Source organism: Apiospora hydei (genome assembly GCF_038363865.1).
Source record: "Apiospora hydei strain CBS 114990 chromosome Unknown utg000006l_segment0_segment0, whole genome shotgun sequence".
Classification (NCBI taxonomy): domain Eukaryota; kingdom Fungi; phylum Ascomycota; class Sordariomycetes; order Amphisphaeriales; family Apiosporaceae; genus Apiospora; species Apiospora hydei.
The window spans coordinates 4,586,166-4,608,914 of record NW_027117365.1 but is presented as its reverse complement, the minus strand read 5'-3'; the positions used below and the strand labels follow the sequence as shown (position 1 = coordinate 4,608,914).

The following is a 22,749-nucleotide window of genomic DNA, read 5'->3' as shown; positions in this document are numbered from 1 at the left end:
CGTTGTTTAGGGACTTGGTGGGGTTATGCCAGGGGCCAAAACCACTGTCGTCGATAGTGACAGAACTGTGAGCTTCCCCAGCACGCCTACTTGCAGCAGAACATGCCTCTGGTCCTTGTCGTCAATTTGTTCACAATCCGGAGCTCGGCTCTTGCATGCTTCTCACAACAGTGCTCCAGTAAGGCTGAGCATCCTCGGAGTATCATCACTCTTGCTACTACCAACTTTGCACGCATCTGCTCTTGCAGTACGTCTATCTAGAAGAGAAAATCATCGCTATTATTCGATCGCTCCTTTCATCCCAGCTCCAAATGTCATGATGACAATATGCAAGGTTCGTATTCAGCATCACAGATTTCCATCCACCACCCGATCCCATCAGGTAAGGTCGCACTAACAACAAAGCCTACAGGCCGCCATCGAGTTAGTCCCATGCCAGAATCCTACGAATTGCTACCGAGACAACTTCTGTGAGAAACACAGTATTCAACACGACATATCGCACAACCTCTACAAGGATGTGGAAGCGGAATGGGAGCGTCTGAAGTGGGACGCGCTTTTCGACTCAGACGACGCGAAAAGTAAACATGATGGGCTCGTGTTCCTTTCCATCGTCCTTGTCGCAAGAGAAGCCCATACCGACTGGTTCTACCAGGGAGTACCTGACCCTGGCCACGAGACCCACGAGCAAGGACTCCGAGCAGACCGAGACTCGGTTGTGGCGGCAATCTACGCCATGGAGCACGGAATTGTCGCCAAGATGACCAATCCTCTCGTACGAGAAGTGATTAGAAGCCATATCAACCGAATCTCAACCCACAAGCTTCCACAGCCAACACTGGGAGAAAACAACCCATCTCCCGGGAAATATGGTAAGTAGAAGTTGCACCTCTTGGGCCTTCCGTCCTGCTGACAGATCAACGTTAGAAAGAAGGGAGTTTATGATAAACCTTCTGGACGAACTCCATACCGTCGAGCTGCTCGATCTGAACAACGCCAGTATGTTCACGTTGATCAAGACCATCTTCTCTTATAACCCGTTCCTTTTTCAAAAGGACTTAACTACAGTGGACTGGGATCTGGTACCTTCGTCTTTTTACGAATACCCATGAGGTCTAGAGATCTCCCGGTCCAATTGTGATGTCGCTTTGACGATGGCATATCTCCTTCGAGACGAAGGATCTTCGTCCCCCGTCAGGCGTTGCTGTTGCTGTTATGGACATGGGAAGATAGGAATTGGGATATGATCTTGAATACCAAGCGTTTGGAGCCGGGCGTATTCTCGAGAAGACGCTCGAGGAAGTAGGGGGACATAGCAGGTAAACCAGGCAGTGTCTACAGCATCGGCTACCTCTGGTAATAATAGACTGGACACCAAAGGACAAGGCATGACTATGATAACCATCCGACTGACAGTTCAGCCCAGCAGCGCAGGAAAGAAGAAGGCAGTCAATGAACTGGCTTCCAGAAGAGCTGGAAACTGTTGAACTCCTTGACGTCAACAGTACTGGCCCTGTTAAGCTTATGACGACGAGTTTTACCTATTTCCCTTACCTTTTCCACATCGACTGGTCGGCGGTGGACTGGGAGCTCGTGCCTGCGTCTGTCTATCAATACGCATGAACACCAGAGGTTTAGGAAGCAGCCTCCTGGTCAGGCGTCTCCTCTCTGGTATCGGTTGATATTGAAGAGGGACTATTGGTATTTAGAAGGGCCGTGTTGACGACTCCCTAAGATTGATAACACTTGGGTTGCGAATTCGCGACCTATACGGGCTGGCTCAGAGCTACAGCTGAAGAACCACGGCAGAAATGGATGATACCAAACCACGAGACAGTCGATGATCTGCATTAGAAGGGCTTGAGTTAGGGAGATGTCAACGTTTCTGGAGCCGTTTGCCTCAACGGAACATGCTTCGGCGCTATATACTGGATAGAAGTGTACATGAAGCAACATAGAGCTGATATTGTTGCCAATAGGCAATCGAGGATAACGAATCGCTGGATTTCAATAATACTAGCATGTTTACGTTGATCAAGACTATTTTCCTCCTACAAACAGTTCCTTTTCTTCGAGAAGGACTCAGTGACGGTGGACTGCAATAGTGGCTGTGTCTTTCTACCAAGGCGCACGGAATCTAGAGATCTTCGTGTCTGCTGCGGGCGTCTTGTTGATGTTGCTCTTGCTGGGTTCATTGACAGAACTGCCAGAACTACATACGTACGAAGCCAAGTTGACTAACGAGAGCACGGGGATAAGAAAGACCATCTAGACGATTGACTAGGGTATTCATACTATGGCCTCAGAGGCTCTTCTCTGAGAAGTCGAGTAACTCCTTGCAGATGAGGGATGTAATCCTCCTTAGTAGTAGTTGCTGTCACGGAGGTGGGAATAGGAGAACCGGGCAGTGTTATTGGACATGGTTCCTGGAGCCGGGGAGACAAGGAAGAAGGAAGCTGCCATGAAGCGATTCGATTACGTACGGCACCACGAGGTATGAAGGGATATGGTAAACAGCTTGGACAACATCAACAAACAGTAGCTATCCCTAGTAACAGAGTGGACACCACAAGGCAATGCATAATCATGGTAATTACCGATACTCTCCGTATGGGGTATTGTGAACTGGCCATCGTGCACCGGCCGCCACCAGGCCTTTACTCCGCGATGGCTATGTGAACATGTGAACAGAGCGCCCAGCATACATACGTATGCACGAAGACACATCCAGGTGCATGCCACAACCGATATCCTAATGGGAGCAGGAGAGCTGGATTACCATGGTTACTAAGGCGGTAGTTAAATGAAACAACAGTCAAGAGATCTGAATCTGTAGTCAGCCTATGGAGCTCTTGCTCCACTACTTACTGAGTTAGGACAGCCCCTCACGATAGTGGGCAAATATACGTATGCCAGGGCCAAAGGAGCTTCATCATCAGGTGTCCTAGCCTATTTGATAGGACTGAGGAGGGGGGAGAACAAGCCTATCTACTGCCTTGTCGGCGCTGATGTGGCTGGGGCTGTGAGACGTTCTCGCTGGCGAGGACACCGCGATCTCGAGGAACAAGAAGCACGAGCAGATCATTGGTGTGGCCGCGAACATCACCCAGATACCCTTTCTTTCCGGACCCAACCTTCTGCAGCGTATGTATGGACAAGGCTGGGAGGCACGGGAGGGCGATCGTGCGGCGATACCCGGATGTCAAGTCAGCCTGGATGCTCCATATTGGGCATGCATACACATACTGGGGTCCACAGGGGTTCAGAGTCACTTCTCTGTCGTTCATGGCCATTTCTACTGCCCGCATCCCCCTTCAATCTTCTTGTTCCTCTCTTGTCTCCAAGCTGGAGGCCATGAAACCTGTCAAAGTCAGGTGATATCAATGTCGGCTAGTCGCGTTGTCGCAGGCTTACATATGTACTCTCTGGACGATCAACAGCCATATGTCTACCCACTACTATACCCAGACACTCGGGCCAATGGTATAAATCTGTGAGGGTGCCGCTCGAAACGCACAAAACGTGTTGGCTGCTTCTGTGGAAGATCAACAAAGAGGCAGCCCAACCTCCGCCAGTGAGCCGGTTTCGAGGGCCTCGCGCACCTCTCAGAGATGTTAGACGGCCCAGCCTCGGCCGCTGCTGGGTATAGTATGGGAACTGGGTGACGCCATAAATGCTTGGACGAATGCCACGAGACTGCTCAGCAGCAACATCGCACGATCGTGCAGAGCATTGCAGCGGCCATTGGCCTTCTGCTAGCAGGGACTCCGTTCAGCTGCGGATATGACGTCCCCTTATCGTGGAAGCAAGATCCAGTAGTAGCATTGTCACAAGCCAGTGAGAGGTTATCTGTGCATGTTGACCATACGCTCGTAGGGAATGGCACTGCCCCTCCTCCAGCTTTGGGCAGAAGAAGGACCAAATTGGGTGAGGGGTAAGTCGAATCAGGATAAGGAGTCTTGGCATACATCCACCGGGCAGAAGATGAAACAGGAATCTAAGCTGGATTGACACTTCACACATGCTCCCACTCGTGACTGCGACACCTCATCTTGGTTTTCCGTGGAGACAGGAAACGGGGAAGGGCCGGGGAAGACGAGAAGACTCATCGTGACTGGAGGGGTAATGCTCAGCAAGCCGATGTCGTCGTGCGCCACAGTGTGGCTCAAGCGGGGGTTTAGGGAGGTTTTTAGGGAGGGAGGTGGCTAGTGCCTTCATCACAAGACCCGGCGGCAGTGCGGCTCGGCGGTATTACAGGGATGACAGCAGAACAAGGGGAGGCCTTCGACCAAGCTTCGATGTCGTCTGATTCGTCGGCCAGAGCGACGCTACCCCCGGGGTGTTTGCCAGCGGTTCTCCTGGGTTCTTCAGGGGAAAAGCTGGGAAAAGCTAGGAAAGCTAGGAAAAGCTGCATGGATTCGTTTGGTCGCTGGGGCGCGATAGGGCGAGTGCATAAGTGTCGGTGGGGAGGAGCGGTGTTTACGTGGAGCAATAGGACGGGCGATAACCTCCACCGGCAGGCCTGGCTTCCTGGCCGCGAATTGGTCAGTTCAGCCCCGAGCGCGCGGGCAGCGTATCAGAGCGCACCACAACACGCGATCCACCAGATGCAGACCGCTTCCTCGGAGCGAAATTGATTTGATTTGAGTCAACTTGGGCCAGCGCCGCCCCCGGACAATAGCATGGCACGATAGCATAGCACACCGGGTCTAAGCTCTAAGCTCCCAAGCAAGCAAGGCACGGCAAACTATGAAAACGGCCATGGTTTTCCGCCCGCCGTGAGATGTTAATGTTTCTTTTCGTTTCCTCAGTCCCATCTCTCAACACACTCTTTATCGAAACGAAACACTACACACCACGCTGCAGGCCTAGATCACTTAGCTGTCGATAGAGGCTTGTGGCAACACCACCACCCCCACCGACACCATGGCGCCCAAAGTACCATCCAAAGAAGGTCGCAGCAAGAAGCGCGCGGCCACTGTGGAGGTCTCCAGCAAAGGCGGCGCTGCCCTCTCTGAGGTGTCGTCGTCGGACTCCCGGTCGCAACAGCGCATGGAGATCAGCAGCCTGAAGCGCATCATCAAAGAGGACCGGACCGACAAGGCGCGCGCCATCATCGCCGTGGTGAACTCCTCTGCGGTGCCCGAACTCGAGCGCAAGCTCCAGGGCTCCAAATTGAAATTCTGGAAGGGTGAGTTGCATGACTATTTCCCTGGCATATCAGCTTTGCTAACAAGCCGGCATTAGGCAAAACCACTGTCAAGATTACGAGCCCGCGATCGCTCCAGTCCACCATTGAGCTGGTGCAATCTGAGAAGAGCGCGCCCCGTCATCTCACGCTCCTTGTGGGGCAAGATCTCGACACGCTCGAGTTCAAAGTCAGCGCCAAGATGAACAGCCTGAGCATCTTCCGGCACGAGGACACCAGCCTGGGCCCGCCCGCGGGAACCCTCCTCATCGCGGGTTCCTCCACGTACGCCAAGACGCGCCTGGACCAGTGGCAAGCCAAGCAGCACCAGAGCCACGCCGTCTACCTCGGCCGCGGCGTCGGCATCCGGATCGAGAGCGACGTGCTCAACGACCCGGCCTACAACAACGGCGGACCCGTGAGCCGCGAGGTCCAGGTCGCCCAGCCGGCGGACCAGACCGTGAGCCGGCCGAAGCTGTTCCCGGCGGGCGGCGGCTGGGGCGACTCGTACACGCTGTCGCTGTCCAACTCGGACAAGAACGAGGTGTACGAGCTGTTCAACAGCCTGCACCACACGCCGGACGAGGACCACCTGTGCTACGACGAGCGGGGCACGCAGATGGCGATGCGGCCCGAGCGGCCGTGGTGGGAGAAGTGGGAGAAGCCCATCGGCCACATCATCGGCATCCTGACGGGCGCCAAGAACGCGCAGTCAATGCGCGCCACCGCCGGCGGCATGTTCGTCGAGTACCACTTCGGCGCCGCGGCCCTGAGTATCGGCGCTGCGGGTCTCCCGCAGGCCATCACCCTCGCCGCCGGCCCGGCCACGATGCTGGGCGTCGGCGCTGCCGCCGCCGCTTACTTCGTGCCGTGGGATGCCGTCTTCAAGTGGCTCTGGGGAGTCATCAGGAAGATGTTCCAGAGCTTCCTGGCCGTCTGGGAGAGGCTGATGCGCTGGGTCGCCTCGAAGCTGAGCGGTACCTCCGTCGAGGGCAAGAACAGCAATCACCCCATGCCTCCGATCGAGTTCGGGTGATGCCCGGGAGGCCGAGACCCGATATCCAAAAATCGATAAAAAAAATTGCAGATTCTTTTTTCTTTCGAAATTTATTTGCAATAGAACGGAAGGTGCTGGCACAAGGTGTTGGTGTGCCTCGAATTTTACCGTTCAACCAACAAATTGATAGAATTTTTATGGAGTGCCAGCAGCATCCAACCAACATACATACCATGGTTATGGCGTTATTGCATTTTTTATTCTAGCTTTCGTTTTACTCCTACTGGTCAAGAGACCATGGAACCAACTAGAAACAGCCATTGATGATAGATTTACTCAGAAACATGAATAACATGAATACATGTATCGCAATGCTTGCCCTTTTCTAGGACTAAGGTGAAAGGTGAAGTTTATATTTCTATGCCTGTTCAAAAACACGCAAAAACGTAGCAGTATCTAGGGATCTCAGGACTAGGCTTAAGCTTCAAAAAGGCGTATGTCCAAACGTGTGTGGTCTGAAAATCTCCGTGGTCGAGGGCGCTCAATTGGAAACAGCTACTGGAGTATATGTAAGGATCAACTGGCAGGCTGAAGCATCAAATAAGCATTTCGGCGTGTTTCAGCACGATCGATGGCCATCGCGATGATAGCTGCATAGCAGCTTTTAGCCCCGCCAACTCGAGAGGCCGTTGGCCGCCGTGCCCCACCACCATTCGTCCATTCCAGCGCCTGTGACACTTGACGAACCAGTGATCCTCTACCAACAATCAATCGTGCGTCATGCTTCCCAGCATCTGAGGGATACACCACATTAGTCGCAATACACTCCCACACCCACTCTGTCTCTTTTTGCAATTAGTGATGCGCCGATGAGCCGCCAAGCGCCTCCTTCTCGTGGTCGACTCCTCTGATCTTCGTCCGAAACTCCGCCCTTTCGGAGTGATGACTGCAGAACGCTCGGCAGGGTAACACATGCCGGCCGCCTGGACCTTTGCCTACTCCAACCTCTCGCGCGCAGGCGGGGGCGGTGAAGGATCGGCCGCGGAAACTAGACAGGAAGGAGACTACTGCCCGCATGGTGCATACTCTAGGTGAGACGGAAAAGAAAATCACTGCTAGACATGGGGGATGTGCTCGAAGCCGAGGGCCTGATGGCCGCGAGCACCAGTGCCGCCCAGACTCCAACCCAGCCCGGGCCCGCGGCAAAACCCAGTAACAACGGCGGTAGCCTGCTGACGAGCAGCAACATAATCGATCCCTCCGCCAATAACGGCATCACCCGCGCCGACAGCAACAGCAACAGCGACGCGGCAGCAGCAGCAGCAGCCGCCGCAGTAGCGACCCCGACCGAACCTTCCCAGCTGCCGCCCGTACTAGCCCCAGAGCCGGTATTCCCCCTTGCTGCAGAACAACGCGAGTCAAGAGACGCTGTCGCAGACTGCTCCCCCGAAGCGAAACACCGGCAATGCGGCACAAGACGACACGGACGAGGAGCCAGCCGTGGCCGAACCCTTCGTGCGCACGCGCAGCCCCGACGACCCCGCCGCCTCGCGACAAGAAGACGCCCCCGCCGACGAGTACGACGGCCGCTCCATGACGCGCCTCTTCTACAGGATGCACAAGTTCACCCTTTACGAGACGGCGAGCCGCTACTACATTGTCGGCGGCGACGTCACCGAGAAGCGCTACCGCATCCTCAAGGTCGATCGCAACACCCACGAGCCCGACTCGGAGCTCACCATCACCGACGACAAGATCATCTACAGCCAGAAGGAGATGAACGCTCTGCTCGACACCATCGACGATGGCAACAAAGGCACGGGAGGCATCAAGCAGCGCTGTACCACCTGGGGCCTGCTGGGCTTCATCAAATTCACGGGCCCCTACTACATGCTGCTGATCACCAAGAAGAGCACCGTCGCCATGATTGGCGGCCACTACGTATACCAAGTCGACGGCACCGAGCTCATTCCTCTGACGCCGGCCAAGTTCCGACCCGACGTGCGCAACACGGAAGAACCTCGCTTCTTGGGTATCCTCAACAACCTCGACCTCACGAGATCCTTCTATTACAGCTATTCGTACGACATCACGCGAACGTTGCAGCACAATATCAGTCGCGAGCGCACTGCGCTGGCCAATGGACTGCCGGGAACTGTCAACGATGACTTCAACTCCATGTTTGTATGGAATAGCCATTTATTGCAGCCCGCCGAAGAGGCAATTCCCCAGGCCTTCGATTGGTGCCGGCCTATTATCCATGGCTATATAGACCAAGCTGCCTTGTCCATATACGGCCGTAGTGCATACATCACCATTATTGCGCGGCGTTCTCGGTATTTCGCTGGCGCTCGCTTCCTCAAGCGCGGAGCCAACGACCTGGGCTACGTAGCCAACGATGTCGAGACCGAACAAATAGTGTCCGAATCTCTCACCACCTCCTTCCACTCGCCTGGCCCCAAGCTGTTCGCATCGCCCCAATTCACATCCTACGTGCAACACAGAGGCAGCATCCCGCTCTACTGGACGCAAGACAATATCGGCGTCACGCCTAAGCCGCCCATTGAGCTCAATCTCGTCGACCCTTTCTACACCGCGGCCGCGCAGCACTTCAACAACCTCTTCGATCGCTACGGGTCCCCGATTTACGTCCTCAACCTCGTCAAAGCCCGCGAGCGCACGCCGCGCGAGAGCAAGCTGCTCGACGAGTATACCAACTGCGTCAACTACTTGAACCAGTTCCTGCCCGACGACCACAAGATCATATACAAGGCGTGGGATATGAGCCGGGCTGCCAAGAGCCGCGACCAGGACGTCATTGGCACCCTTGAGAGCATCGCGGAGAACGTGGTGACAACAACCGGCTTCTTCCAGAACGGCGATGGCGATATCTCCCCCCACGCATGTGCAGAACGGCGTGGCGCGCACTAATTGCATCGACTGCCTCGACCGGACCAACGCCGCGCAGTTTGTGATTGGAAAAAGGGCTCTCGGTCACCAACTACATGCCCTGGGTATCCTTGCCGATACTAGTATTGATTATGATACAGATGCCGTCAATTTGTTCACGCACATGTACCACGACCACGGCGATACCATAGCGGTCCAGTACGGCGGCTCTCAGCTTGTCAACACCATGGAAACGTACCGCAAGATCAACCAATGGACCTCTCATAGCCGCGACATGATTGAGAGTTTCAAGCGGTACTATAACAACTCCTTCATGGACAGCCAACGCCAGGAGGCCTACAATCTGTTCTTGGGCAACTATAAGTTCGCCCTAGGCCAGCCCATGCTCTGGGACCTCGCGACCGACTACTACCTCCATCACTCCGATCCCCGCGCCTGGTCCAACCACGTCCACCACGACTACATCCGCTGGTTCACGCCGCGCTTCCTCGAGCGCAAAAGCCTGGCGCCCTACGTGCCGCCGCCGCTGTTGGTTTCGTCGGCTGATAATAGCGACGAGGCTACTAATGGCAAGAAGAACCAGAAGAAGATGGCCATGATGAGGAAGCAACCTGCCTCTTTCTTTGACGACTACTGGCTCGAATACTACCGACCCTCTACGTTGTCCTCATTCCTCAAGATGTTCCCTTACAAGATGAACAGCACCATCAAGTACATACCCTTCAAGTCTACCCAGGAAGGGCGCTACGACTTGAGTCCCTTCCGAGTCCGCATCGAAGGAGGAGAGCGGGGCGGCAATACAAGCGGCGGTGGCGGAGTTCCAGATCCTCATTCAAGTCCGCGACAGAAGCAGAAGCAGCAGTATCAAAACGATCAACAGTACTACCACGACAACAATACGAACAATCAGCAGCTCAGTCAGAATAGGAAGAAGAACTCGTCCACGGCCAAAAAGGAGGTGACGATTGTAGACCCGCAAGAGCGTTTGCGACGCCGAAACGGCGACGAAGATATGGACGAGACGGAATCGGTCATGAGCGAGAGGATGGGCAATAATAAGGGCATATCTATTCAGCGCTGGTTGCAGCCCAACGTGGTGGCCGACAACAACAAGGGGCATGCGACGGCCGTGCCTCATAGTATCATGAAGGAAACCCGCCAGAGAAATTACTACAGCAGTAACAACAACAGCCGCGCCAGCAACAACTATTACAGCAGCACCACAAACGGTGGCGTGGGCGTCGGCCGCACTCTGGACGCGGCTCGTAAGCAGACGCCCGCCGAGAAGTCGGCCCAGGCCCAGCTCATATTCGCGAAGGTGGTGCACGAGTCGCTGCATCCGTCGGTCAACGCGCAGGATATGGATGATTACGCCCGGTATATCTCGCATGCACAATCACTTCCATTGGTGGTCTCGTCCAATGAGGCGCCGGCCGATGTCGATGCGTCTGAGTACCGCGAGTATCTTAACGGGAGCTGGCAGGTCGATGGGCTGTCGGCGTCGTGGGCGAACAGTCATACGGCGGCTTCGTCTCATGATGCTTCGGCGTTTGCCATGGATGGGAGTACTGGTGCTGCTGCTGCCCATGTGCCGGATTCCTTGTCGAGAAAAGAGCAAGATCTGGCGGCGTACTGGGATCTGCTGCGTGTCGGGGATAACCCGCTCACGGTCACGGAGGAGGATCTGCCCAAGAAGCGGTACAAGGCTTATCGAAAATGGTTGCGCGGCAAGAGCTTGTTCAAGCAGCAGCCGCTGCCAAGCGAGAGCGGCATGGGTCTCAAGGTGCAGTCGCTTCAGCAGTATGTTGATTGATTGGTTGAGTGATTATGGAGTACATAACATATACCTACTTAGTTTACTGGGGATATAGCATGGTGCGCGAACAAGGGCGCGAGTAGAGGCTCCTTTTTGATGAGCGGAGACACGAGATCGTCGAGCTTCATGTCTGGTTGCTCTTGGTCGTCCGTGTTGTTCCGGATGATCGAGGACAACATGGCGGCTGCTTTCGTCATCTGTGCCTCAAGGTCCTCTTTAGTCGGTGTAGAGTTGTCCGATGCCCATGCATCTTCGTCGGCGATGGCTAGCCAGCAGACCGTGAGGATCCGGATGATCTCATTCTGGTGACCAGATATACGCGGCCAGCAGCAGCGCAAAACGGCTTGCAGGAGCTGGATGGCGGCCAGTAGAGATTGGGTGTGCTTGGTCCCAAAGGGGTTGGTCATGATTTCGGATACCATGGGGAGGATGTCCTGTATGTGTGCACGAGGCGCTTTTGTCAGCATGCGTATGATTTTAGATGCCTTTTGCTTTGCCAATTGCAGCTATCATTGTTTATTGGCGTTTGGGAGGAGGAAGGAAGGGAGGGAAAAGAGAGAAGATGGGAAGCAAGAGAGAGAGAGGCGCACCTTCAGATATTTCACGCTCAATATACCCATCCCGTTTACAGCATAACTTAACTTGTCGCAGAAGACAGACGTGAGCTGTATATGGTCCTTGGCGTGGAAGTAGCCGGTCAAGATTCCCTCGCGGATGATCCGGTCTAGCAGCTTTCTCTGTGCCGTAGTCAACGCCACCGTCGCTGTATCGTCATCCTGGTCAACTGCCGCCTTCCGTAGGCCAGCAAGCTGGAATAAGGCCGGGTACGCCGCGTTAAGGATGAGTCGGGACTCAGCCTCGGGCGTGATGTTGGGGAGGAAGTGCACGGCCGGGAAAACGGCGTCCTCGAAGACGGAGGCGAGGCCGACTTGGTCCATGAGGCCTGGCGGGCAGCCTGACCAGAAGGCGCCGAAGATGCTCAGGGCGCGGACCTTGAGAGGGGTCTCGGACTCGTCGAGGAGAGTTAGGAGGACTGGGGTGAACATGTGCCAGGTCCGCGCCAGTAGCGGTACTGGTGCAGCAGCACCGGACTTGGTAGTAGTGTTCGTGGTGGTCGTAGTGGTAGCAGCGGCGGTCACGGCCCATTCGAAGGCGGTTATAGCGTAGACATGGCTATACTTCCACGCCTTGGCGGCCTTGTCTTCAAGAACCGTCGATGGCTGTTCCTCGACGAAGGCGGCTTTGCGGCCGGAGGCGGTGACGGTGGCGGGACGAGACTTGGAGAAGAGCGGGCGCAGGTGCTGTGTTAGGAGCGTGTCGGTGATGAAGTCGGCCTTGTTTAGCTTCTTCCCTGCGGGAGGTTCTTGGGAGAACTGCGACTGTAGCAGACTTCGTGCGGTATCTGCTGAGGTATCGCTTGTCCAGGAATCCTGGGGTTTGGTGTAGGCTACCACGGAGAGCAGGGCTGAGGGGCTCAGGGTGAAAGGGTGGTGAGTGGTGAGGGTGTGCAGGATGTTCAGGCCGAGCTCGCCTTTGAATAGGAACTGTTTACGGGCTGCAGAAGCTGGATCTATGATAAAGGTCAACATGCTATTCATTATTCTGGGATTATGTTGACGAGGGTGCGTATATACCATCATCGTCGTCGTTATCGCCATTTGAGGTCTGCACAACCGGAAGGATGATGCGACCAACATAGTCACTTATCTCCGACAGCGATGAAGATATGTCCTCGGTCTCTTCTTGAAGATCATCCTGTTTGCTGTCGAGACAGGCCTGAATGACACGGAGAGATTTGACGGTATCCTGTGACGGAGGTCAGCAAACTATCATTTGTTCGTCTCCTTAAAGCATCAAACGCAGTTCCTTGGTTCTCACTGACCGACACGGACGACAATTTGTCCAAACCTGCTGCAATGTCTTGCACTTTCATGCCAGAGGGTACATCTAGAAACAGTAAATGTTAGCACCCCTCATGAAAGTGAGCCAAGGGATCATCATACTCACGCTCAACAAGCTCCGGGCAAGTGCTGGATGGTGATGATCCAGTCGCATCGCACCGCTTGACGGCCTCTACAATCTGGTCCATCGTTTTTTCGGTGCTCAGGCCAAAGCAACGCAGACGCGAAACAGAAACTTGTGTGCAGCTGCGTATGATGGTAGTTGCCGCGATGATTGGTTTTAAGGATTGAGAGAAAGGGTAGACAGATACCTACTTAAGCATTGGTCCGATTTGCTTCTTCCTTTGAGTGTGTTGCTTTGAAGTGCGCTGAGAGAATGTGGAGGCCAACTGCCAGCGGCAAGTTACTGGAGGTACGACATTTCCATGTGGGGCATAGCATTGAACATTGAACACCCAAAGAATTGCCATGAGTAAAACTTTCCCAACTTGACGGTTTTCAGCAAAAGTATTTGGGTCTTAAAATACTATATTGTATATGATTCTAAATAGACCGGTTTATATTCATCCCTGTCATCAGTGCGTTGTTTTGTTTCTCCCTGGCCCATTTGGTCCGGTAAGACCATCAAGCGTCAAAGTCCAATTCGCCTTCAACATGTCACCCTGAGATTACCGACCGTTAGATTAAAACATGTGCAGCCGGAAAAACAAAGTGTATTCCAGGCCAATCATAGTCTATGGGTATCGTGTAAGCGCTTTTTCCGCCCTACCAATCTCCAAGCAAGCGAATCTTCTCCGGAACGGAACCTAGATCTTGATCTCCAGCTCATCCGCCCTACTCCGGACCTCCTCAACAGCACCGGCCGGGTCCGTCGCCTCCGGGTTTCGCAGCTGCCACGCCACACAGACTTCCAGAGCGCGCGTCATCCACGGGCCGGGCCGCACGCCCAACTCTTTGGCCAGTTGTCTCCCGTCAATGAGCCGCTTGAGCATCGGCGCTTCCATCACGTCCATCTCTTGCAGGTGGTCCAAGAACAGTTGCCACCCCTTCAGGAACTCCCGCTCCTTGTCCGTGTCCTTCGTCGTCGCGTCGAGAACCTGCCAGGCTTCCACCAAGAACGCCGAGAGCACCTGCAGCCGCCACTGGCCGCCGCGAGCCTCCCAGTGCCGGATGGCCATGCCGAACCGGTCTCGCTCGTTAATGTATGGCTCCTTTGCGCAGACGGCATTCTTCAACGCCATGATGTCAGGTCGATGCTTCTCGGCACCCGTGATGACATCGCATACCTTATTGGGCGCCTTGATTCCCTCCCTCGCGGCGAGCGTGGCGAAAGGAGGGGGCTGCTTGCCCGGCTTTTGGGAGCTATTGACGAAAGGAGACCAAGGCACTACGGCGGCCATCACCCAGCTAAAGTAGGCCGCCTCCTTCGTGTGGACGAGCACATCGTAGATAGAACCTGGTGTCCGGGCTTCCCTCAGTCGGTCAAGACACTCGTATACTGTTCGCCAGTTGGAGATGTCAGGTTTCGGCGCATCAGCCTTGCTTGGGTCAGTGAAAACGGTATGGTAAAGCCCAAGGGTGTTGATGCGTTCCAGCGCGTCTCTGGGGTGGTCGCCTGCCGAAATGAGTTATAACCAAAGTCTGCCACATAATCAAAGCTAACGTGGTTCTTACCTTTTAGCATCTTCTCTACCTCCACACCCACCCTTTCGCGGCTGATTTTGAGACGCAGAGCCTGCATCACCTTGCTGTCGCCCATCACCTTCTCCGCGTTGGGATCAATGGTGAACTGAAGCCGGCTGGCAAATCTGACCAGACGCAGCACTCGAAGGGGATCGTCCATAAAGGTCTGGAAGGGATCGAGCGGGGTCTTGATCAGTTTATTGTCCATATCGGCCAGGCCACCAGTGAAATCCTCGACTTTGCCCGTGTTGAGGTTATAGAAGAGCGCATTCACCGTCGCGTCCCGGCGGAGTGCGTCTTCTTCGGCAGTGCCAAACTCTACCTGGGGATTCCGGCTGTCTTCGCTATAAGTCTCCTTGCGCAGGTTGACGAAATCGACGTCGAAGTCGAACAGCTTGATGGTAGTAGTCTCAAGGTGCTTGGACTTCTCCGGGTTCGCCGCAATCTTGTGCAGGTTGCCGATGTCCGTCTCCGTCACGTTGTGCTTCTCCACCATCTCGGGGATCTTGCACAGCGCCACGATCTCGGCGCTGAAGTGCGCGCCCGTCATGACGTTGATGGCGGTGTCGATGTCCTGGGACTGGATGCCCAGCAGCTTGTCGCGGACCCAGCCTCCCGCCCAGCGCAGGATGACGGGGTCTCTGCCCTCCTGCGTCTCGTCGACATGACGGGCTACTTCGAGCAGAAGCGACTTCAGCCTCTCTTCTTGGGGCGTCAGCTGGATGGTGGTGGTAGCCGTGGGTTGTGCCATCTTCCGTATTTGTGGCGGGCGGCTAGCGAAGTGTTCCTTTTCCGAAGCGTCCGACTTTCGCTTGGACATGAGGGCCTTGATGATGGGATGAGAGATAAAGTCAGAGTAGCGTGATCCAGAAACGGACCGAAAGACCGGGTGGGTGAAGATGTATCGCAATAAGGGATGCCTCATCGGCTTTTTCTCAGATGACTCAGATCATTGGAGTCATGAAAATCGTGTTGGATATGAGAATCCAGAACCAAGCTCTCACGCTTCAGAAAAGTCGAAGCAGGGCTTGGTAGGATTGGCAATGTAGCAACCAGGGATGGGCTTCTCGAGTGAGAATTATCTACGTCGTCTTGGGATGCGGACGCAGTTCAGCTGCACGTCTTTGTTCTATGGTTGAGCCGATGCGGCTTCTATCGCAGGCTTGGCCAATCCCAAACACCGGGAGCAGCTGGCGCAAGCTGGTCGGAGCTCGAGTGAAGTCATTGCCAACTGTCAGCCACCAAGCTTGGTACTTTCTAGCAGGAAAATGCCCCGCCCCCACCTGAAGTCGTCTCCCACCTTTGGAATAAGCTTGTAGTCACTAAGGTTGTAAGGTTATATGCGCCGGAAAATGGCAGGTTCTGAGGCCGTTGGAGGAAGCCCATCATCACATCCAAACATCCACTTCAAGTAGGTGTCCACCATGACCGTCTCGAATGATGATGGTCTGTCTTCAGCCTAACTACGCTGCCTGTTTTGCTTTGCGTTCATCACAAGGTAATCTCGGCCGGTCTCTTCTTTCTATTGCATCATGGAGCAAGCAGAATGACAAATGCTCACGCTGTATCGCGGTCCCTGTTCTTACAAGCTGGGGGCTGGTTGAATGTTTTGGACAGTGCTCAAGAAGCCAACCGCATCTTGTTCTTCCTATCGCTTAAAGTTGGATATCGCGGCACCATCCAAGACTTGACATGCCAGGTCCACCCAGCGGGCTGTGCACGTTTCGATGGCTTAGATCCGGGTCTTCTTCAGGTTGTCGAAACGGCATTGAAGGCTGCCAGAACTCGAGCGATCAACCTAACTGCCAGCTAGCGCAAAGAATAAGTCGACTGGAGTTGCTGGTTCGCGTTCCTGTTTGCTGTACCATGTCGGTTTCATGATTACCACATCGGTGCCCCTGTCAGAAGGGGTAACACGAGCAAACATTTTCGACAAAACGTATCGTCCCGGCTTGCATTCCGCAGCTGCAGTTTCGATTTGCAAGGTTCCCTGTCGTTAGTCACATCAGGTCTTGCTTAGTTGCTCCTTGTGGCTCCTAACCTTAGGCCTCTCGGCCTCACGAGCAGTAGCATCAACCATTGCAGCCCACGGTCCGGAAGACTGTCGGCAATCATGGCCATGAAACCTGCCAAGATGGCCATCCAGGTGAACGTCAAGACCTCCCGGCTGCAAATCCTCAGTTCTCATTGGCTCTTCAAGAGTATTAGCTAAACGTGATGAACGTGCGAACCTGTCGTCGGTTCAGGTGGCAGTCCGTGGCGTGCAGCGTCGCCTAAGCTAATGCCTTCTAGGGGTGTTCGGTTTCAACCCCCACAAGCCCGGTTTTATTCTGTTTGACCAATCGCAACTAAAAGCCGGCGGGAAACATCCCCGAACCTTAACCAGCTCCCTCTAAGCTTAAGCAACTCTTCATTCACCCTTGGCTGATCACTGCCACCCCGGTGCCTGAGCTGATCACGCAAAACCGTGGTGACATCCTGTGGCGTCCACGCTCGGTTCAGGCTATCGACGGTGACACGTTCTTCCGCGACAAGCCCTCTCTCCCCTGCAGCAGGAACCTCCTGCCTGTGCATGCTATGGGGTTGTTGTGGCGTATCCACCAACTACGGAATGACATGGCCAAGCTCAACTCGGCTCCGTTGAGATCGACAAGCTGCCTCCCCTGCCCTCTGACGGGCGATTGCGGGAAAGCTTGGTAGTTCAGTAGTAGTCCACTGTCTCGAATGCGATTGGCTAACCAGCAGGTGTCAACAGGCATCCAGGCTACTACCCTATGAGTGGTATTCAATATCATTACTGCTGAGCCTCATAGTATATCCCCCGCAATCACTGCAATGGCCGGTTGTTCGGCCGGAATATGTGATATGCTATCTCCATCATCTCCATCCCCGCAGTGTTCTGGCCCGCCTACGATGCCAGGGTTCCTCTCAACTATGGGCAAGTTGTTGATGCTCGGACATGCGCCATCCCATGAAGCGGGCTGGCTAGAAGGTCTTCCGATGCAGGGCGACTGTTCCTCTTGACCATTCTCACCGTCGTCCGATGTTCCTCGACTACTCCTGTGCATGAGAAGTGAAGCTATGTTTCCCATTCGCCTCCTGGCCTCCCTCATTGATGCCGTGTGGAAGTTAGAGTGTAAGAGATGCTCGGAGGCCTGCTTGTCGTAGCCATTCTGGGGAACGTGCAAGACTCCTTGCCATGTCGTAGAAACCGACGAGGACCGTGAGCGGCCTCTACAAGAACCGGAACTTACATGCCGGAGGGTATCACCACACGAGACCTCATCTGGTCGATGATTTGTATAAGAAGGGCATCTGGTCCGGCAGTATTTGTGTTTCTCCTTCCACCATCATCAGCATCATCAGCAGCTTCATTTCATCCATCCAGCCTCTTTCCGCTTCTTCCTTCCTCTTCACCTTCTCCCTTTCTCTCTTTCTACTTCTTCTCCTGCCGGTCAGGTCTTTCTGTTTGCGACTTTCATCCCGCCTCTTCTTCATCAACATCATCACCAGCCAATATCATCATCATCATGTCTTCGTTCAAGGCCATTGTCGCCCTCGGGCTCATGACCACCGCCCAGCTCGTGGCTGGTCACGGTGCCATCATCAAGGCCGTCGGTAACGCCGGCGGCTCTGGCAGTAAGTAGCAACCCACTCTCAAGCCAATCTCTTATAACCATCACTCGAACACCAAATACTCACACATCTACCCAGTGGCCCTCGGCGTCCAGACCGACACCCCCGCGACGGCACCCGCCGCAACCCCTTCCAGCAGGACTCGACCCGCTTCAAGGGCGACAACAAAGCCACCGTCGGCGAGACGGTGGGCGGGGGCGCCAACGACCTCGAGGCGGGCACCAAGGCCATCATGGCCGAGACGGGCACGATGCTGCCCCAGGTCACCGCGGGCGGTGAGGTCGAGATGACGCTGCACCAGGTCAACGCCGACGGCGGCGGCCCCTACACCTGCATGATGAACTCGGACGGCACCGCGGCCAAGTGGACCGACATCCAGGTCACCCAGTCGCCCCCCGGCGAGAACTCGCGCAACCGCGACGGCGCCAAGACCGACTTCCCCTCAAGGCCGCGATCCCGGCCGATGCGTCTTGCACCGGCACCGTCGCGGGGCAGAACAATGTCTGCCTGGTTCGCTGCCAGAACGCGGCGCGGGCTGGGCCCTTCGGTGGTGTCGTTCCCGTCCAGAGTACGTTTATCAGTCTGATTCTCAACGCATTATACCCCATATACTAACGCATCTTCTCAACAGTGGCCGGTTCTTCCACCCCCGCCGCCGCCCGCCGCGCCCTGGCCCAGGCCATCAAGCGCGACATCCAGGAGCTCAAGGCGATGCAGAAGCGCGCCAAGACCTTCTCGCCCGAGGACCTCGCCGGCATGTACGACGAGGAGGACGAGGACGAGGAAGAGGAGGAGTAAGCGACACAAACGACATAACAGGGAAGAAGAGGATGATACCCTTCACATTCCTGGATGATGATGATAGTGTGCTAGGCCGGGATGGATGATCCGTACATATGCGATTTTGAACTCATAATTTTGTTTTATACCTCCTTTTCTGTAGATACCTCCAACGGTTCTTCGATCCATTCTGTGGGACGGACGACCTCGATGGTTGTCGTTACCGGGCTCTTGGGTCAAGAAGAACATAATACAATCCTTTTACCAATACTTATTTGATTTCATGCCCTCAAAACAACATCGCAACTCCTCCATTTGACTGCAGGTATCCAGAAATCTAGTTGCATCGATATCCCGGTCTGTTGTCTAATAACACAGGGATAGGGAGTAAACCATTTCCGGGGTCTAGGCCAAACATTGCGGGGAAGTGGGGTCGAGATGCCATCATGTTGCTCTATCACGAGATCCGCCACCTAGCTAGGCTGGACAGCCCATCTCTAAGCGTGCTCCCTCACTACCACTAGAGTGAACACCTTTCACGTTAAATCTGACGACAGACGAAGGAGGCGCAGTCGGATTTCAGCTGGCTGTCAGAGGTAGCTTTGAAGGCAGGTAGGAGAAGAGCAATGCTTTATTCTCCCTGTTGATGGCATCGCCAGTACCTGAGCCATCTTCTCAATATACCTCCAGACTTCGGAGCCCTACATCGAGAACGTTAATGTTCCGTATCCGTCTTCATTCTCCGCCCCCTGCCCATCTATTTTCGCCGCTTCATCTACGCGTGCATAGCCGCGAGCTCACCATTCGTCACACCCACAGTAGTGAGCCACGGTAGGTAGGTAGGTAACAGCCGGACCAGGGCCTGTAGATTTCGTCTAACATGAGCTAATCTGTTATGGACTGTGGAGGGGTTGCCCATGACGTCAAACCAGTTACGAGAAGTGCATCATCGCACCGAAGCGAAAGAAAACGGCGGACGGCAGAAAGATAAGAAAGGTAGAATGTCTGCCAATCCCGATGCACCGGCCGGCCCTTCTGGTCCGGCCTCCCTCTGCTCTCGGTGTGAAGGACAGAGTCGAAAGAAAAGACCTCATGGCAGCTCAGCCACCGACGCTATCGGTCGTCATGTGGCCGGGCTACCTCCCTTGGCATGCCTCTTCGTGCAGGGCTGGTTCATGTTCGGGGTGCATGCTTTACAAGTATACCAGTAGAGATTGAGAAATGCCACTCGCTATTCACTGCTCGCTTGTGCTATTGGTAAGTTTGAAGCTGTAGGGTAGCGTGGATGAGAGAGTAACATTAGCGCATACGACCTATTTCCCCGCCATTGAACTGATAGGTTGATGCACGGCAGTCTGTCTGATAGTGCAGCAACAGCTGGAGGAAGCTATGACATGGTTCGTCTGGGGAAGGGAAGTGAATACGTAAACCTGGCGGCCAAGTGTAGCAATTGAGTCTATTAGTAGTTAAGCCCCCTCCCCACGCAGATCGGGTCCGGAGCAAAGGCGGGGCATCAACAACAACGTGGAAACGAAATGCAACGCAAGCCACCGACCCTTTATCTCATGGCATGGCCATCACGGTAGTAGAACGCGAGCGGTGGCATTTCCATCTCGCGATAGTCACGCAAGAAGCCACATTCGAACTCTAATCCGTCATGAAAGGAACTTCTACCAGAGAGACAACAGGAATGCAACCATGGATGGTTGGATAAACGGCGCATCTACCGAGGCGGCTCAGATTAGAGTGACTGCAGTCTGCCCCTCTTCCTCCTCAAGAGCTCTCTCTCGGGGACTTTCCATCTGCATGGGCCAATCCGGCAACTACTTCTGGTATCTACTTCTTCCCTAACCTAACCTTGGAGGTGGCTGCAAGTCGCAACCTCTTCCGTTTCATTATTGGACAATACATCATCGCACTTGCTTAGTCCGCACATTGACTTGTGAGCTGGCACGCTGGCGGTGAGTATGTGTCTATCCAGCTGTATCTATTCACCCAGGCAGCCAGGTAGCTTTGCCCATCACCAGGCTGCCAGGGATCGTCATCGACACGATTCCTTGTCACTCAGCAGCCCGAGCTGTCTGCGAGATACTGGGTCCTGATTGGATGCTTCTTCGGCCACCATCCAGATACTGAACCTTGACCACCTAGTTTCTCTAGCTTCTCTATTTCCGTCTAGGTGTACGAGGTGTTTTCTTGGCGAGAGCAACCAAATGAGAGGAGAAACCGTTGGGGTGGAAGGGGCGAATTGGCCCGCGGGCACCGCCATCATGTGGCATGTATTGGTATCACTAATATGAACGCGCTTACCTACCACTACCACGACTGATGCCTTCGACTGCGCCTGGTAAATAAGGACGGGCTTCCTCATTCGTCAAGTGATGCGCCGCCTGGGAGCCTGGGAAGGGGGATAGTGGTACACTTGAGCGAGATATTGCAACATCCAAACAAGCGAGGCTTGGCCATCACGTAGCTGCCCGCTCCGTAGTCGTAGATCAGACACACCCCCTTAAGCTCCGTCAGACGTCACTCGCCGTCCAAGAGATTCGCCTAGATCCAACCTTATATATCAGAGCATTGCCTCTCTGCTTCGCGCTTTGTTACCCCGGATTCTGATTCTTCCTTTATCTTTACCACCTACCTCTGCATCCGACCTATATATTTACCTACTCGACAAGATTGAAAACCATCTTCTTCCCTTTCATCACCTCTGCTAGAGTACGACCAACAGTCAACACACCATCGTCGACATTCGAAGAGTTGAAAGAACGACAGGAAACAAAACACTTACACACTCACACTCACAATGGCCACCATGGAAGCTCAGAACGGTTAGTAGTGACGTCATCCGCCTCCTCGAGCTGCATCAACCATCAACCCTCTCCCTCCTGGTTGAGACAACCATCACCGAATTGACTTCTCCCCGCAAAACGATACGCTTCTTGATACTGACGTGCATTTCCAATCTCCAGGGTCCTTCCACCCCATGGAAGGCGGACACCGCAACCCCCACGCCGCCCTCGACCAAGAGCATGAGCAGCACCACCACGAAGGCGACGGCGTCCAGTTCGCCGATAGCTTCGGCGACGGCAACGCCGTGGCGACCCATCCGGAGGCGGTACAACATCCCGACAACGGCATGATGCAGCGCCGCGAGCGCAAGAGCTCCAAGGACTACTCGCACACCGACGAATGGGGTAAGCTTTTTCATCTCCTCTCCTCCTCCCACCCACAGCAGATAAGACACTACACACACAGGATATACTTTGAGCTCCTTACTAACACAAGACCAACCCGTACCACAGACGCCTCCAAAACCGTCCCCTCCCGCTTCCAGCAGCGCAAAGGCTCCATCTTCGCCACCCCCTCGTCGCGCGACGGCCACGTGGAGCGCAACCTCGAAAAGGACGCCGAGTTCCACAAGAAGCACTCTAAGCGCTTCAGCTTCTCCAAGGTCAAGGACAAGGCCAGCGACCTCGTCGGCGCCGGCGGCGAGGGTTCCGATTCGCGACGGCGGCGCAGCAGCGCGGGGCACTCGAGCTCGGGATAGGAGCAGGGCCTCGACCACCGACGCAGCCAACCCATGAACACGTTCCCCCGGGCGCTGGTTATGGCTTTCGCGAATTCGAGCGGCTAACGGGGAAACAGGGAGATTAGTAGCGATCTCGGATTTGTGTCCTTCGTCTTCTACTTTCTGACTTTCTGCGGAAAAGCTCTCTCCCGAATGTAGTGGTGGCGGGCTGGATTTCCGGAAAGATCCTGGTGTATTATCAATTGTAGTTTCTTCCCTTCCTCTCTCCGCACGATACCTAGTTTGAGATTCAAAAGATAGTCTTAA

The 22,749-nt window shown here is 54.6% G+C and overlaps 7 protein-coding genes across 7 annotated transcripts; 5 read left to right on the top strand and 2 right to left on the bottom strand.

Annotated features, from left to right (window-relative positions):
- Positions 1–102: 102 nt before the first annotated feature.
- Positions 103–1,487, top strand: PG997_008683 (uncharacterized protein; the record flags this gene model as incomplete). The annotated part of the gene is made up of 6 exons (XM_066812998.1): positions 103–247; positions 306–334; positions 413–872; positions 928–1,082; positions 1,234–1,319; positions 1,367–1,487. The coding sequence occupies 6 exons, from the start codon at positions 103–105 to the stop codon at positions 1,485–1,487; spliced, it is 996 nt and encodes a 331-aa protein (XP_066668340.1).
- A 3,439-nt stretch (positions 1,488–4,926) lies between these two features.
- PG997_008682 (uncharacterized protein) lies at positions 4,927–6,224 on the top strand (the record flags this gene model as incomplete). Its single annotated transcript, XM_066812997.1, has 2 exons — positions 4,927–5,191; positions 5,248–6,224. The coding sequence occupies 2 exons, from the start codon at positions 4,927–4,929 to the stop codon at positions 6,222–6,224; spliced, it is 1,242 nt and encodes a 413-aa protein (XP_066668339.1).
- A 1,082-nt stretch (positions 6,225–7,306) lies between these two features.
- On the top strand, positions 7,307–10,908 carry PG997_008681 (phosphatidylinositol-3-5-bisphosphate 5-phosphatase; the record flags this gene model as incomplete). The annotated part of the gene is made up of 3 exons (XM_066812996.1): positions 7,307–7,519; positions 7,563–9,035; positions 9,097–10,908. 3 exons carry the CDS (start codon positions 7,307–7,309, stop codon positions 10,906–10,908), a joined length of 3,498 nt encoding a protein of 1,165 aa, XP_066668338.1.
- Positions 10,909–10,946: 38 nt separating this feature from the next.
- Positions 10,947–13,000, bottom strand: PG997_008680 (uncharacterized protein; the record flags this gene model as incomplete). The annotated part of the gene is made up of 5 exons (XM_066812995.1): positions 10,947–11,345; positions 11,502–12,481; positions 12,546–12,717; positions 12,794–12,858; positions 12,919–13,000. The coding sequence occupies 5 exons, from the start codon at positions 12,998–13,000 to the stop codon at positions 10,947–10,949; spliced, it is 1,698 nt and encodes a 565-aa protein (XP_066668337.1).
- Positions 13,001–13,618: 618 nt separating this feature from the next.
- On the bottom strand, positions 13,619–15,315 carry PG997_008679 (uncharacterized protein; the record flags this gene model as incomplete). Its single annotated transcript, XM_066812994.1, has 2 exons — positions 13,619–14,427; positions 14,487–15,315. 2 exons carry the CDS (start codon positions 15,313–15,315, stop codon positions 13,619–13,621), a joined length of 1,638 nt encoding a protein of 545 aa, XP_066668336.1.
- Positions 15,316–18,025: 2,710 nt separating this feature from the next.
- Positions 18,026–18,929, top strand: PG997_008678 (mas3 protein; the record flags this gene model as incomplete). The annotated part of the gene is made up of 3 exons (XM_066812993.1): positions 18,026–18,138; positions 18,210–18,703; positions 18,763–18,929. 3 exons carry the CDS (start codon positions 18,026–18,028, stop codon positions 18,927–18,929), a joined length of 774 nt encoding a protein of 257 aa, XP_066668335.1.
- A 2,788-nt stretch (positions 18,930–21,717) lies between these two features.
- PG997_008677 (uncharacterized protein) lies at positions 21,718–22,461 on the top strand (the record flags this gene model as incomplete). Its single annotated transcript, XM_066812992.1, has 2 exons — positions 21,718–21,742; positions 21,884–22,461. The coding sequence occupies 2 exons, from the start codon at positions 21,718–21,720 to the stop codon at positions 22,459–22,461; spliced, it is 603 nt and encodes a 200-aa protein (XP_066668334.1).
- Positions 22,462–22,749: the final 288 nt, after the last annotated feature.